The sequence below is a fragment of the Caloenas nicobarica genome, chromosome 3, assembly GCF_036013445.1.
Source record: "Caloenas nicobarica isolate bCalNic1 chromosome 3, bCalNic1.hap1, whole genome shotgun sequence".
NCBI lineage: Eukaryota > Metazoa > Chordata > Aves > Columbiformes > Columbidae > Caloenas > Caloenas nicobarica.
This window is the reverse complement of record NC_088247.1, coordinates 103,248,908-103,265,493: the sequence shown is the minus strand read 5'-3', so window position 1 is coordinate 103,265,493 and position 16,586 is coordinate 103,248,908. Positions and strand designations below refer to the sequence as shown.

At 43.8% G+C, this 16,586-nt stretch overlaps 1 protein-coding gene across 7 annotated transcripts in view; it reads left to right on the top strand.

Moving 5' to 3' along the window:
* Positions 1–14,302: 14,302 nt before the first annotated feature.
* Positions 14,303–16,586, top strand: part of ENAH (ENAH actin regulator) — a 99,953-nt gene continuing 97,669 nt past the window's right edge. For all 7 annotated transcript variants that reach the window (XM_065630639.1, XM_065630638.1, XM_065630637.1 and 4 more), the window contains exon 1: positions 14,303–14,541. In XM_065630639.1, coding sequence (XP_065486711.1) covers positions 14,537–14,541 — 5 coding nt within the window. In that variant the 5' untranslated portion in view covers positions 14,303–14,536. The remainder of the gene's footprint in view (positions 14,542–16,586) is intronic.

Below are 16,586 nucleotides of genomic sequence, written 5' to 3'. Positions count from 1 at the left end.
AATTGTTCTAACGTGACACATAACGTCATTGGCATCCCTCTCCCTTTGTTCCCAAACATGGTCAAGAGCAATAAAGCTGTTTGTGGGCTACAATGTGACATCACATTGCACATGCACAGTTCTCATTTTTTCAATACATATATGTATATAACGATCTCAGTGCTGGCATCCAAAGAATTCATGGTTATGAAATACTGAGCAACAGCAATGTATAAAAGGTAAATGACACATAGCAAAGGAATCTCCCTTCAAATCACATAGCACATGTAACCGTTCTGGTCTGTGACAACTACACCACTAGATTTTTTCCATGTTTATCCAAAGTAGCTTAGTAAGCATATCATGCATGCCATTCACTAAGTCTGTGTACGAAAATACAGAGTCTGATGACCCTAAGCGATGTCTGTGGTGCTTGTAAGCTTGTCAGAAAGGGGGATTGGCTGATGTTGCTGCTGCTTTGAAGTATTTATTTCAATTAATTTTTGTGAGAGAAGCGACAGAAATAGCTCCCATTCTACTACAGCTATTCAACTGTTATTTTGGTGGAATTATACCTGTGTAACTTTCTTATTAAAAGAGGTAGGAGTTGTGCACATGTTCGGTAAGCTAATGGGACTTCAGAAAAGGTTGTCAAGAATGGTAAAAGGCATACCTATTATTTTCAGTTCAGAACCAACCCATTTATCTTTTCCGTTTTCTAAAAAGGGCAATTTCAGGGTTTTTCTGGTGACTGGAAAAAAATGTAATGCTAGATGCAGGCTTCCTTCTGTCCCATATGTCTTAAGTGTACAAAGCTTTTTTTAGAGAATAGCTTTCTTTCAGGGCAAACCAGTTCTTACTAAAAATAATTCTTATGAGATCAGATAAAATGAGAGGAATGTTGCTGGCAGATCCTGGTGCCTTATTTGCAAGAAAACAGGGCTAAATCAGCCTAAGCCAGGCCTATGCTACAAGCAGAGAGCTGAATGACCTTCCCTGTTCCCTAGGGCTGTGGTTGATGGCTTGAGAGCTGTTTTGGTGGTTGTGGTCGGAGGATATGAAGGGCTGGTACAGACGCCTCCCCCAGTCTGCCCCAGTCCCTGGGACTGGCCCACAGAGGGGAGCACGGCCACGGGCTGGGGTTTTTGAAAAGGCACAGGGACAATGTGGGGACCTGCAACCACGAAAGCATCTCTTAGGTTAGTAGGACCTACCTAGATATGCGTCCGTTTAACTTTAAAAACTCAGGTCTAGGTACGACAGAGTTGGAAATGTGGTGAGGACGGGCTGCGTGCACGGGGGGGATTCTCCTTCCAGCAGGTCTTGGGATGTATCCAGTGTGATGCATGGATGTCATGGCTGGACTCAATGATCTTAAGAGTCTCTTCCAACCAAAATGATTCTATGAAAGTAAAACTTCGATGGCTTTTTAGTGTTAATGTCCTCTTGACGTCAAACTGTACAGTTCTACCTCCTCTTTCTTCATATGAATGTCTTCTCTCAAGCCTTTAGTATTGAACAGTGCCAGGCCCCACCTCCCCAATTTCTGGTGTTGTGTATTATTTTCAAACTTTTTAGCCCATTATTGAGGTAGACTGCAAGCCTTTGAGGCTGAGGCTTGCGTCATGTAATTTAAAAAAATGCTCAGTAATTATTTATGATTCATTTGTGGGACGGGATTGCAGCATTTGCATTCATTATTTAATAACAGATATAGACCACAACTGTTCGGCAGACAGAAAGATCCATATTGTCAGGGACACTGAAGGTGATTTTGCTGATCGCACGTGTTGTCAAATACCTACACCAATAGACAGATTTACTGCACATGTATAATACATTCAGATTAAGCCAAAGGACGCTGGTCACCTTTTAGTTGCTTAACTATTTGTTCACACAGAGCATTGCGAATTGCCTATCCACACAGTTACTCGAACTGCATCAAACTAAATTACATGTACTTTGTGGTCTGGTTTTGCATTTACCTTCCTTTACTCCTCATTTAAGAGGAAAACTGAAAGGTCTGAGAGTGCTTGAGGTCTTTTTCTCCAAAGAATGTATTTCCTTAAAAAGAATTCATTGTCTTACTGTGTTAGAAAACTGTCCCTCGATCAGGTTAATTTTATTTGCAAACTCAAAGAAGGACCTCAGGATCCAGTTGTTCATTTATAATTCAGCACTAAGCTGAAGAAACGAGCAGAAAATGCATAGCTGTAAATCACGCTAGCAGCCCCAGAACAACATAATGCTGAGCAGCCATTTTAGGTCTTTGGTTCCTTTATACCCTTTCCACATAGTGAAATATGTTAAACGAATCCTTATGGGAAACATTCAAGAGGTTTGCATTTTGTACATGAAATTTTAAGTACAAGAGATTAATTTTGCTAAGTAAATGGTCATTATTCTGTAAAAAATAGTTCAAGGTACTTTTTTTTGGAAAGGCTTCTTGCCTTCGAAGTGTAACAATAGTATTATCCTTTTAATAAAATATAAACCCATTCTCTCCAACAAAAAAAAAAAGGAATAGAGTTCAGTGGGATTATTTCAGTCAGAAGGAATAGAGGTGGCAAATGCAATTCCTCTTGTATTTTCTTCAGAAGGATTCCTAGATAGTCTGTACATGGACTGGATCCTGCCTTCTTCTCTATTACAGAAATCTCTGAAAGAAACAAACTGTTGCTGTTTCATTTCAGTCTTCAAAGTGAAGCCCTAATAGTGGATGGAGTAGAAGTTCTGTCTGGTAAACCTATGTTATCCTAGTCCACTTTTTTCCTAATGCTTTGTTGACAAAATTACCACTCTCTCTCTTCCCAAAATTTGCTTGTGCATAGATGTATTATTTTTCTCAGTGAGAAATAATCCAGGTGTCTAATCAACCCAAAGGCTGTGCATTCATTATTTCTATTTAAGTCAATTAGAATGGTGCAGATGCCGCTTCTATTTGATGATTTGCTTCCAGAGAAAGACTAGAGAATTAATTAAAATACACAATCTAATTGAACTGAAATGATAAGATTTTGTTTCTAGGAAACAACTTACGAGTACAGATGAATCTGAAGTTATGCATTTATATCTAAGTATAGAACATACCATTTCAAGCCGCTCCACCAAAGTTTGAGGCTGAGGTTAGTTTTCAGACTGCGAGTCTAATTTAGTTTCAGGATGGAGAGTACAGCTTAAGATTCCCAACACCCAGAGGCCTGGGTGGGGGCGGAGAGGGGGAAACATGTGATTTTGGTTTTGGTTAATTTTAGATTTATTTCTGTTTATGAGATCAGTTGTCTATTTCTAAAATGTTTTCATTTTGGCAGACTCCTCAAATGAAGGGCTTATTTCGAGACGTTTCCTGTTGAGTAACTGATGTTGCTGCTGCTGAGAGGTAAAAGAAGACATATACAATGATGAAGGGAATGTATGGTAGTGTCATGGTAATGACAGGCGTGAAACCAAAGACTGCCAAGATCTTTCCTTCCATCACAGCGGAGCTTAACAGGCAGCACAGAGGGAGAACACAGTATGTAGCATTATCAGATCTATCCCTCCAGCCTTTTGGGTGAGCTCTATTAGCCATGTATTCTGAACGTGGATTTATGATTTGTTTTTCACGTGATCACAGCTTCTAAGCCTTCCCTCTTCTTGTATAGAGAACCCCAGTCAGCTTTGCAAATTATTGGGTTTTGGGGAGCACAAGGATTCTTCATCATTTATTTCTGTTGTGCTAAAGATACTAGAAAATAGCAAAGCGGAATTCTACATGATATTCCCATTTGGACAAAGACACGGTAAAGTGAAATAGCAGGAAAATTTCTGTCTTTTGAGGTGAACATTGAGAAATCTTGGCACTTTGACGAATTCTAGAAGACCACTGTTCCCAACTAAGCATTCCTTTCTGTCTTCCCCTACTAATGACCACCGCTGTGCAATTACTGTGTAGTTTATGTACCCATCTAAAACTCTTATTCAGTTTCACAGCTTAATAATACATTTAACATTAAACAAAGTGTTTCTTTATGTAACAACAGGAGAAGAGACAATGAAGACTCAGTACTAGACAGTTAAGATGAATCTTTAATTGCCTTGTCGATGCTCTGCTCTTACATGTAAGTTCTTTGAATACACTTAGACAAACCTTTCTCTGGTTCTTACAGTCAGTCAGAACTCCTTTGTATAGTTGCTGTAAAAATGCAGTAGCTGGATAGGAATCATTAAATGAGTGAGGTCAGCATCTCAGGAGAGTAAGTCTGCAGAACTTGATAGGTATAAAAGAGGTTATGGAAAGTTCTTCACTTTTGAGGAAAACCTGTTGTAAAGGATTTAGCAAAGGTACATAGTAGGAAAAGAAACACATTTGTGGCTGCTTGAGAGCCCTCACAGAAACCGGTAAGATATGCAAAAGGTAAAAGTCAGAGAATCTGAGGGAGAAATGCTTATGAAGATGAGCAATTTTGTGAATTGCAGCTAACTTAACAAAATTCTTAGCAAAGGAACAAAAACTGCAAGGCAGTCTCTTGTGTGCTTATCTAATGTAATTAACTAATGCATTTTGAACCACTTTTTCTATGCAAAGGGATCTTAATTATAGCATAAAATTCAGATGTAATTGATACGAAAGATCTTCATGTAAATGAAAATATGAGTTGCTATGTTTGAGACTGAAGGGAAGAGGAAATACCCTGTTGTAAAGTCCCAGCTTATGTGGGTCAGAGTCTCATCTGATTTGTACGTGCTAAAGGTCCAACTCCAACAGAAAGCAATACGTTCAGATATTAATACTCACGTAGCATAGAAACCAGCTTTCTGTCATCATGGGTGAGAACGTAATGCAGAGATAATGAGGATAATTTTCTTATGAGTTAAAAAATCCATTCCAAAATTTTCCTGAAAATAGTACAAATGAAGAGCGTTATAGAGTCAGTTCATTGAGCTCTGCTCAAGGAGAGCTCCTCTGTCTGAGACCTTCCTGCGGTATGTACCAGGCTGATCTTCCTGAAAGAAATAAACTGCTTCGGGCTTTCCTCTAGGTTCCGTATGTAAGTGGGGGCCAGAACACCTCTTTCTTCACTAACATATGAGTGCACCCGGTAGTATTTGTTTACTGGGGTGAATATTCCTACGTCTTTCTACAAGTCACAGGCGAGGATTCCAACGCAACGCTTTCAGTCTCATTTTGTTCAGGTTTGAAGCTGTCACTTCTAGTGATGTTATTTGACTCGATATGATCTGATTCGTATGTAAACCCCCCTAAGGCTCCTTGGACTAGTTCTTCTGGGCTTCAGCCAGCTCCTCTCCCTTCCCAGGCGCAGCTTTCAGCACCTTCTGGGCTCCTCTGAGGTACCACATGCACAGTCGAGCTGCAAGGACCATGATGAAGCAGGAATCCCTGCACTTTGGCGAGATGGGGAGCCCATCTCCCCTTTCAGCTGTCCTCCAAACACACCGTCTATCCCAGATTGTGGAGAAGCACATGAAGAGAATGATTATTTTTGTCGAATTAACCTTGTAATGTGTCTTTTTTTAAAAACTCCTTTTGAGCTTCCATGAGGAAGTTAAGAGAGGGAAGGGTGATGCATAGCAACTTTATCAGAATAAATAGCTGGCCTTCTTTGGTTTTAAAACCGAAACTAAAATGATAAATGCAAATGATAAATGCACCTCTACAAAGGCAGACTGACTTTGGTATTTTATTTTCTCTGGGATCAGGCTTTAAACAATGGTCTGTGGAACACTATTATATGGTATTTCTTAAAAAAAAAAAAATCCCTGCCTTTGTAGATCTATATATTGTTCTTTTCTCAGAAAAAAATGCTGGTTAATTCCTACAGGTTTTTTTTTTTTAGCATTATAACCTCGCCACCTTTTTGCTAAAATAACACTTCTTTTCCTGCTCTTGTTCTCAGCCATTGCTTCAAAGGAGCACACAAAGATTTCCTTTGCTGCTGGGCTTTAGCAACAAGCTTGCAAATCTTGCATCACTTTTCATTCAGTTCTGCATTTTTCACGCTGTCAGTCACCTCTTGTGGAAAGGGACAGGCTTCTCATCTTTCTAGCACTTTTTGCCTGAGCGTGTTCTCTTACATCACATCAGCTTGTGTTACTGATGATTTTACAAAAACACCAGCCCTATCAGATGCTAATGGTTATGGTTACTACCAGCTTAAGGTGGTTCTAAACCACAAACAGGCAAGAGATGGAAGGCTTTTTATTTTTTTGCAGATATGCCAACATCCCCGTTGTACGGTTGTTTTAATAATAATAATTTCAAACATTACAAAGCTGGCACTTCCCCTCCACCCACTGGTGTAGTCACAGAGGAATGAATGGTTCATTGTTGTAAGAGTCATTTCACTGCACAAGGCAACCTCTATTCACAATTAGAAGGTTAGAAGTGTTCAAATGTTCAGCCAGCCATGACAATTAAAGAAAATTGTCTGAGCATCCCTTAGGGTTATAAATCAGCCTGTCTTCACACAGTTGGTGCTACCTGTTTTTTATTATATATCCACAGAATCTTTTAGAGTGACAACAACCCTAGTGGAAATAGTGCCATGAAATGTGATTTCTGTTTCCATGTTCAGAAGCAAAGAGCAGTTTGCTGCACCTTGAATAAAGGCACTAGTCTTGCGCACCCAGGTCTGCAAACATTGGAGGGAGCTTAGAACAAAGCCACAAAATGACAGGGGAGGCTTTTGAGAAACCAAGGGGACATGGGAACATTGAAAAATCTTGTTTAGTGACACAAAACAGTTGATGTTTTAGGGGGTAGGTGATGTCTGAAGAAGCCCATGATAAAATTTACAGCTATTTAGAAGAGAAAAATACAGGGAATGTAGAATTTATCTAAGCATAGTAGGCCTAAGAGAAACAAGAAAAGTTTTGCGAAGAAGAACTTCCAGCGTGAAATGTATATAAGGTTGTTTTTTAAACAAAACTCTGGAAACAGTCTAGTGAGGAATGGGTTTTGTTTGTTTGTTTGGTTTTTAATTGGTCTTTTCCTGCCTCTATTTATTTACGTTCTCCAGAAGAGCAATGCTTTCTTACTCGCCAGTTAGAAACCCCAGCATTCAGCGAGCATTTGAAAAAAGCCGTGTTCCTGTGAAGACCTTTATTTGTTGAATGTAGACTCTCCGGCAGTACTTTTTAGTGAGAGGTATGCTCGGAAAGCAGTCGGTTGGCCACAGCACCTAAATTCCTGACTGCACTGTGCCAGTCAGTGGCAAACAATCGGTAGGATTTGTTTAGAAAAAACCCCCGTGAAATAGGAAATAGGGTATGAGGTGGTTGTGTTCTGTCTGAGGCTGGAAGGAGCAGGAGAAAATCCCTCACTGTTTATGTGGTTGTATTTGTGAAACATGGGAGCTGAACTAAGAGAGGAAGTTGAGAATAAATACTCGGCAGAGAGAGCGCTTATTGTTGAAACACAGATCCCTAGTCCTGGAAACATGACTTAGGGCCAATTGCAGGAATTCCTTCTCATTGATTTTATAGAGTATATCTTAATTTTGAAATTGTTGCTAACTAGTTATAATAATAATAATGGCATGTGTTAGTGTTGTAATCTCTTAAGAGCTCATTTCTTCACGTCTTTTTATAGAAACATTAATTCATTTGGCAAACATTTTTGTGATGTTCTTTCTAAAATACTGAAGAAGAATATTTTTGCAACTGCTGCTTTGTATATTTTGGGTCTCATGCATGATTTATCACTTACTAAATTTGAAATCCAAATTATGGAGTTGGCTATAGCTACTGCCAGAAAGCAAAATCTGCATTGCTGGAAAGGACTAAAGAGGTTATCATCATCTTACCAAGCTTCTACCTTTCTCGGAACAATATTTGTATTGTAAGTTACTTCCAGCTTTGCAGTCCACAGGTGCTCACTCACAATAGCAGAAGTGTTGTCATTCATCTATAATGGGGACATTATTTTTATTGCAAGTTATTCCAGCTTTGCAGTCAGTGGAAACTAACCAGTTATAGTAAAAGTGTTGTCATTCATCTATAACTGGGACTGCACTTTCATCGTAAGTTATTCCAACTTTGCAGTGAATGGAAAGTAACCAGCAATAGTAAGTGTGTTGTCAGTCATCTAAAATAGAAGGGAGGAGAAAGATGGTCAAAAGACAGAACATATTTGCAACGGAGTCAGAGAAAAATATTCCCAGGGTTTCATAGCATCTTTTGCAATTGTTTGGGATGCCTTTTTTTTTTGGTCAGTTAAAGATAAATTACAAAGCGCACGGTAGCTTTAAACTGGTAAAATTTGGTACAGGCTTCCAGCTGAAAGGCTACACCACCTCCTTTAGAATCTGTCTACCTAAACTTGGACACAATGAAGGGGTACGGTGCATTGAACGTGCTCTGGTAAAGTCAAAGCTCTGCCCGTGTTTGGGCCAAGAAGTGAGATAAGCAGCTGCTTGCAGAGCTCAATGCAGTTTCAGCTGGAATGTACCAGGTAACCGAGTGCAGCATTTTAAAGCTAGCTCAGATACGTGAGACTGCAGTATAGATGTCTCCTCAGAGTAATAACTCTTTTAGGTCCTTTTTTTATGCTACGAGTGCACTGTAGGCACTTAACGATTATTAATAATAACTAATTAATAATGGCCCAAATCCTTGGCTGTGGTTGAGGAACTTAAAACATAACTCATATGGAGTTGTAAGAAAAGATGGCTCAAAACAATCTTAACCAAATCCTGGGCCAGCTTTGTGCCTGGACTTTGCTCCAGCATAAGATAAAGCAGCAGAGTACAATTTGTTCTAAGACATTAGCAAGGGAGAGCAAAGAACATAATGAATAAATTTTATTGGTAATGCGTAAGAAGAATGCAGACTGGTGGCAAATAAGACCATTAGGGGATAAGAGTATAAAATTAGATGGAAAGTATGAGATGAGATTGGTCTATCGCAGTGGTCCTAAATCAACATGTCATCTCAGAAACCACAAAAGTCAGCAACTGAGTGGAGGTGAATGAAAGACAAGGGTCAAAACAACAATCATAATTTAGCCGAGCGTCAGAAAAGCATTTTTACACTTAGTACACAATGCCTTGATTTACACTTGATAGACAGTAGCTACACAAAAAGAGACTTCAGCCCTCACTGAATAGCCTGCAGCACAATACAAATTCTTTTCATGATAAATCCAGGGGAAAAAACAATCTCTTCTTATTCATGGAATTTTCACTTAAATATTTAAGTCTTCTGGGAACAGGCTGCAAGACACATACCATACTCCAGACTCACGTCTACAGAGGCTTGTGGTTGGATTTGCTGATGCTGTTTGACAGTACGAGGGGCACTAGTAGGAACCGTGGTGGAAAGAGGCGCAGTGGAAAACTTCAGCTCTTGTTTTCATTCCTCTTCAGAGGCGCTTGATGGAAGATCTATGAATTGTTTACTGGTGTAACAAGGAGCGGGTTATGCTGGCAGGAAGACTGAGACTCACGTTCAGGAGTCAAAGGACTGTGTTTGATAGCAAGAGATTTGCTTCCTTTTCTGGTGATGTTGTTTTGCCTTTTTTACAACGAAACAAAAATATTATTCCATTAAGAAAAGACCTTGCTGACTACTGTTGTCCTTATCTGCTGAGTCATGCCAATAATTGTTTATTTTAGCATTCTTAAAGAATGTTAGAGATAGTTTCCTCCCCTTCCCCCAGAAGACCATTGAGAAATACTGCAGAATTTCATAAATAAAATAAAGCTAAAGAGTTTTTAGTTGAAAGCATTGCCTTTAATGGTCTGCTGTGCAACACTTCAGCAGTCGGCTGACTCATGGAGACCTGAAATTGAAAATGACTTGGGGGTGAGGATAGAAAGAAGAGGCCAGGAAGAATTATACTAGACAATATATTTTAACTATCTATATGGTAGTCGGATCCTCATCTTGTTCAACTAACCATGACCTCGCGGAATTGGTTCAGGCATCAGCTCTGTGTCTGGTCCAGAGCAAAAGAAGTATTTATAAATTAGATTAACATAATCAGTGATGAGAATAACATATTAAATTACTTAATTCACTTCTGGTTTGACAATCTTAGATGCTAACAGGAGCATACTGTCAGAGCCATTTTCTTCTAGTCCACCATTTTTGGAAAGCCCTTCACTGTCACCAGAGAAAGCTCATGCTTTGTTGTTGCAATTCTCTCACTTCTATTACATAGTAAATTGCATTTCCTTTCTCTACTAGTTCTGTGGAAAATAATCCAAACAAGTGAAACAAAAAAATCTCCTCTTACATATTTGAAAACCAAACTCTAGACGCATTAAAAAGAGCAATAACCTCCAAAAACCACCAGAAAAACCCACTTCCCCCCACTCCAGAAACCTCTCTGGCTGTGTATCGTGCATTATGCTCTTTACAGATCATCAAGGAAAGCCAAAGTGATCTTGCATAAGCACTGCTGTCCTAGGACACTGACTGTGCTAAGACATATGAAGATCTCAGCTACTTCTTCCTCCTAAATACAAACAAACTTTCCAAAGAAACAAAGACTGTAAACTGGGATATTGTTTCAGAGAAGATGGGGGGAACCTTACTGTGAGAGGAAGGATTACTTTACTTTTTGAAGCTTTTGGATTCCCCTGAATGTCTCCAGAACATTAGTCATGCATCCTCCTCATGACCCTGTGTTAAGAGTCATCCATGCTGATGAGATGCGGCGGATTCGGCGGGGTTTGCTCAGGAGCAGCCTGCCAAGCCTCTCGCATCTGGCTGATGCTAAACAGAAACACATTCTCTTCTGGTTTATGCCTGGGTGAGCCATTTCTCTAGCATTCAAAAAGCCTTCACTAGTTGGGTTGTTTGGAGAGGAGGCACACTGTACCGCTCAACCTGAGCTGGCTTTGCCTTTGGAAACATCTGAATTCCAGACCTTGGTTGCAGCTGAGCGGCAGAAAATGCAAGAGGGAGGGATGTGAAGTGGCTTTGAGGTGTTCTGGGCTGCTTGGATCAGGAGGAGGGAGGGTATGAACATGGTCCTCAGATCCCGCTCTGGATCCCTCAGTACAGGAGAGACATGGACCTGTTGGAGAGGGTCTGGAGGAGGTCATAGAAATGATCAGAGGGCTGGAACAGCTCTGCCGTGGGGACAGGCTGAGAGAGTTGGGGTTGTTCAGCCTGGAGAAGAGAAGGCTCCGGGGACACCTTATTGTGGCCTTTCAGTACTTAAAAGGGGCCTATAAGAAAGATGAGGACAGACTTTTTAGCAGGGCCTGTTGTGACAGGACAAGGGGTGATGGTTTTAAACTAAAGGAGGGGAGATTCAGGCTAGACATGAGGAAGAAATTTTTTACAATGAGGGTGGTGAAACACTGGCCCAGGTTGCCCAGAGAGGTGGTAGATGCCCCATCCCTGGAGACATTCCAGGCCAGGCTGGACGGGGCTCTGAGCAACCTGATCTGGTTGAAGATGTCCCTGCTCATTGCAGGGGGTTGGACTGGATGAGCTTTGAAGGTCCCTTCCAACCCGAACTATGCTATGATTCTATGATACAGATCAGAAGAGCCATTACGGGGAGGTGCCTCGTAAGCTGTCAGGGGCCTCAGGTTATTAGCGTGACACCACCAGCTATGAAGGCTTTCTGCCATGTTTTTGTCATTGCCAGAAGGGAGAGCGGTGGGGGTGATGCGGAGGTCACTAACACCCATGCTGTGCCGCTGGAGGATCCCATCAGCGAGAAAGATAACGGCAGAATCACACAACGTGACTTGGACACTTTGAGTGATTACAGCTTGAGAACACGTGGGCCCACTACAAGAGATTACAGATTTCTCAATGCATAATTCAGTATCAAAAACATGTACACAACACTAACTCATTCTTCTGCTAGACTACTTTAATTTCTTGACAATAATATCGCTAAATTGACCTGGAAAGAAAGAGGCACTCAACATCTATAATTGATTTCTGCCCTATATCATTTTGCCTCTCCTCCTTCTCATGTAACTGCTAATATGAGTTACTGCAGATTTAGTATTTTGTTACAGATTAATTCAATGGGATTTTTGACTAAGCTGGCGTCCAGAATGACTTTGCACTTGGTGACATCTGCGATGCCAGCATGCAAAATGATTCTTCTGGCATTTTTACAAATTCTATTGTAGCACAGAGTATGTCTTGAGAAATCCAGCTAGGACCATATCTGATTTGGCTAAGAACACCAAGTAATACAACATAAATAGCGATAATAGTTATTTTGCGGGAGTAACAGCTTCTGGCTATCTTCATTGCCTCTCAGGCAGACTTGTAGCCCAGGCATACTTTCAGTGGTTTTTATATACCTGTCACAGCCACACTTCTTTTAGATTTGACTAATATGACCAAACAGTTGCATCAGAACAGTTGCTCTACGATCCTGATTTTTTCTGGCACAGAACTGGGATCTTAGAACAAAATCCTTTTTCCCAACTGTCTCTGCCATTCATGCTACTGATGTATCTGCTGAAGCCCATCTTAGATATACCTATATGGATACGTATGTATCAGTTAGATATAGATCTTAACATTTATATTTGTCTGCCTTCAAGATACTTTTCATTGTCAGAATGGTTTTCTTTTCAAACCTTTTATTTGGAGGACGTTCTGGTGATAGGAAGCCCAGATCTCAGAAAATTCATGATTCCTAAAGAACTGAGGTCCACTGTCAGTCATTAGAGTCCTCAGTATTTCCTGGAAGCAATTAAGGTAAATTTATTTATCAGATTCAATCGTGTTCCCTTTTTCAGACCGCGTTTACATTGTTGTCGAAGGTACCCACTTAATTTTTAAGTGCTGCTGCTTTTCTTCTGATTACTCATCTGCATTTTGTGATTCACCCCTACTGCAACATTTTCATTGACATCATCCCTATGCCAGTAAAGACATGTTAATTGTCTTACTAAACTGTTATTCATTAGCTTCAGTTTCAGAGCCTGTCCTTTTTCCTGAATTAGTATTTTCTAACAATTGACCATCTTTTTCATTGACTAGCTCCTCTCTTACTGCGTTACTGCCACCATTAATTGACAGTGGGTGACGCTGCCTCAGATACCATACTGACCAAGGAGGAGCTTGTATGCGTAGTGTCAAATAACTGAGATTCATGGTAAAAAAACTGAAATGTGTGAGACCTAGATCAGAAATATATAAAGAAGATATATATATATTTTTCTAAAATTCTTTACCTTTTTATATCTAAAAGTCTAGACATTTATAAAGACCTGGAGGTGTTTAAAAGGTGCATAGACGAGGTACTTAGGGACATGGTTTAGTGCCAGACTTAGGTTATGGTTGGACTCTATGATCTTGAGGATTTCTTCCAGCTGGAATGAGTCTATGATTGTATAAAGAAAACGTATACATGTTTATTTCTCACGTACAACAAATTTTTAGTAACTAAACCGTAGAAAGCACTGGTATTTGTTAGGGAACAATGAAATCAGAGTTGCCAAAGCACCAAGATGCCTTATCATCACTGGAAATTGCAAAGATACTTGCTCATCACTTCTCGTAACGGAGATGAAAGAGATCGGGTATTCGGCGCTTGGCAGAAGCGAGCTGAACACGAGCTGGGTTAAAGTTATGCCTTCCGTGTGCTGGATGCGCCGGGACTGCCAAAAGTCTGTATTTAGCGCAGACGCGGGGTCAGGGAGAGATGTGAAGCTGAGACATCCCTGGCTTCCTGAAAAATGTGTCTTAGGCCACACGCTGCTGAGGGCACAGACAGGCAAGCTCAGAGACCCGGAGCGATTTACCTGCCGGGCTCCCGCAGCCAGGGCTTGCGTTCCCTACACGGGCTCCAGCGCTACCGCGGTGCCGGTGGCCCGGGCGGGCAGAGCCCGGCGCAGGGAGCGCAGAGCCCGGCGCAGGGAGCGCAGGGCCCGGCTGACGGAGGGGAAGGACCTGCTGACCCCAAAGCCCCAGGACGCATCGAGCTCCGCCGGCCGGGTCGCGGCTCCGGGGTCGCGGCTCCGGGGTCGCGGCTCCGGGGTCGCGGCTCCGGGGTCGCCACCCCCGGTTCCGCTTCCCCCGGCCCGAGGGGTCTCTCCGCTGTGCCTGCCCCGCCTGTCCCCCGCCCCGCAGGACCACGGCACGGGGCGGCCGCGCTGAGGAGCGTCCCCGCGGAGCCGCTGCCTCACCTGAGGCCGGGCCGCCGGGCCCCGCTCGCCCCCACGGGCGGCCGGCGGGCGCGGCCTCCGCGACGCGACCCGCCCCGCTGCGCGCCGCCGCGCCCGCCGCTCCCTCAGCCCCGCCGGTGTCTCCGGCCTCCCCCGCGCTCCCCCCGCCCGCCCATTCTCCTCCTCCTCCCCCCCCGCCCTTCCCGCGCGTTGGTTCGCTCCTCCCCGCCCCTTTCCCCCACCTCTCTCGTCCCCTCCCACCCCCCGGCTCCCCGCGGTGGTCTGGCCCGGCCCGGCGGCGGAGCGGAGGGAGCGGCGGAGACGGGCGGGGAGGCGCTGGCGGCCGGGGGTCTCGCTCTCTGGTGACGCGCCGGCCCCTGCGGAGCGGCGAGGAGCGGGGCGGGGGACAGAGCGGAGTCGAGCGAGGCAGCGGGAGCGGCTCCCCGACCCCGGGCAGCACCATGAGGTGAGCGGCCGGCCCCGGAGCGGGCGGGCCGGCGGGGCATGGGAGGGAGCGGGGGGGGCGCTCCGTGCTCCCCGCCTCTAACGGTCCGCAGCCCGGGGGGGACCCGCGCCGGGCCGGCGGAGGGGAGGGCGGCGGGCTGAGGGGAGCCCCGCGGTGGGGGAGGGGCCCATTGTTAGTGGCGGGTGGGGGAGGGGCGGCCCCGCCGTCCCCGTCCCCCGCGGCGGCGAAGTTGCGCCCGGGGGTCGGCAGCGGGGCCCGGGCCGGGGGGGGCCGGCTCCGCTCCGGCGCCTCCCCCGGGCTGGCCGCGGCGGTGCGAGCCGGCACGGCGTGAGCCCCGCTCGCGCGGCTCCTTTCTTTCTCTCCCGGTGGTTTTTCTTTTTTTTTTTTTTTTTTTTTCCCCTCTCTCCCTCCCCTCCGCCTTAACCGGCGCATGTTGCATTGCAGCAGCAGCTGGGCTTTTCCCTCTGTAATCAATAAAGAGGCGTCGGGGGAGGAGGGGGGGGGGGGGATCCCCCTCTCGGCAGCCGGGAAAGTGTCGCGTTGGGAGGTTTGGGATGTAAACAGTGAGGGGGACGCGGCTGGGCCCGGGGAGGAGGGCGGTGGGTGCTGCCTGCCCGCCCGCCCGCCGGGGACTCCCGCTCCCCGCCGGCTCATTCATTTGAAGGCGATTTTCTGCCTCCCCGCCCGCCCGTCCTGCCCCCTCCGCCTCCCCCCCCCGGCTCTTTTTTAGTGCCTGTTCTGTTTCCATAATCTTCTTTCTGGATTGGTGCAGGACCCGGTGGGAAATGCGGTTCGGTAGCCCGAGCACTGGTCTGTCTCTCCGGGGACGTTGTGCTCCCTGTAGGCCTGTCCCTCAGTTAAACAACTGGGGAACCGAGTTGCTTTGGTTTGGTTTTGTTTTGTTTCTTTTTCCCCTGGAAGATACTGCGTGGCTTGCCGTTGGATTTGAACCTTCTTTGTCTTAAAGATGACTATAAGTCCTATACTCCTTTGAAGTATAGCTCGTCAAGATTTGAGTGATGAAAATCAGCAAATTCCTCTGCTGCATAAAACCGACGAGCCATTAGAATTCTCTGCAAATTACAGTGAAATCCTAATTACATTTTTTTTTAACTTGAAGGGTTTCCCCCCCTCCCCCCACCTTGTGTGTACACCTTCAATGGAAAGGGCAGCATTGCAGCGGGAAGCATGGGAACAATCTCCCTGCTGTTTTGTTTAGAATTGTGTTCCTGTATTTCCCTCTAGTTTTCTTTGTTAACTGCAGGTATTTATATCCTGCGTTATTTTAAGCTTTGTTTGGCTTGTGATAATTTATTTTCACTTATTCATGTTGCTTATGTAGAAGTCAGATGCCCTGCAAGTAAAAAGCTGCAACTTAAGAAACTTACAGTTCGTATCCAGATCCTTTAAACGGAGACTTTATTATTATAAAAAAAAAATTATTATTATCTTGACAGTCTTTAAGACAGTGAGTGCTGTTAATCTAGCAAAAGTTGACGTAAATATTTTGAGAAGCCCCGTATAAAGTTGCTTTTTGTACTGGCAAAAATAATTGTGCGGGTGATGCTGAGTGAAGTAAGGTATATACCAGTAAGACTGCTCTTTTGCTGATGTAACTGTGTGTGTGCTAGGACTTCTGCCAGCTTGGAGGGAGCACAAATATTTCTCTTAACCAGTGTAGCAGGAAAGTGTCTAGGTGGAACTTACCCTTAGGTTGCTGATTTAGGTGTTTGAATAGTTGACTTGAAGCAGTGAGTAAATATAGGCGTATGAATATATTATAGGTCTGAAACTTTGTACCTGCTTTTAAGTGCAGAGCATTAGGCTGGTAAGAGGGAAATGTAGTTGCGAGTTGGATGGTCACTCTGAGTGGTTATCTGGTATTTCAAAGAAATCCGGCTTCAAGAAGGCTGGGTTCCAAGCCTCTCGAAAAAAGAAGCAAACTGTACCAATTAAACTACACAGGCTAAGAAAATGATGTGGTTAAAGAAGTATTTTCTCTCTATAGAGGCACTATTAAATTGACTCAGTTTTGTTTAATTGGG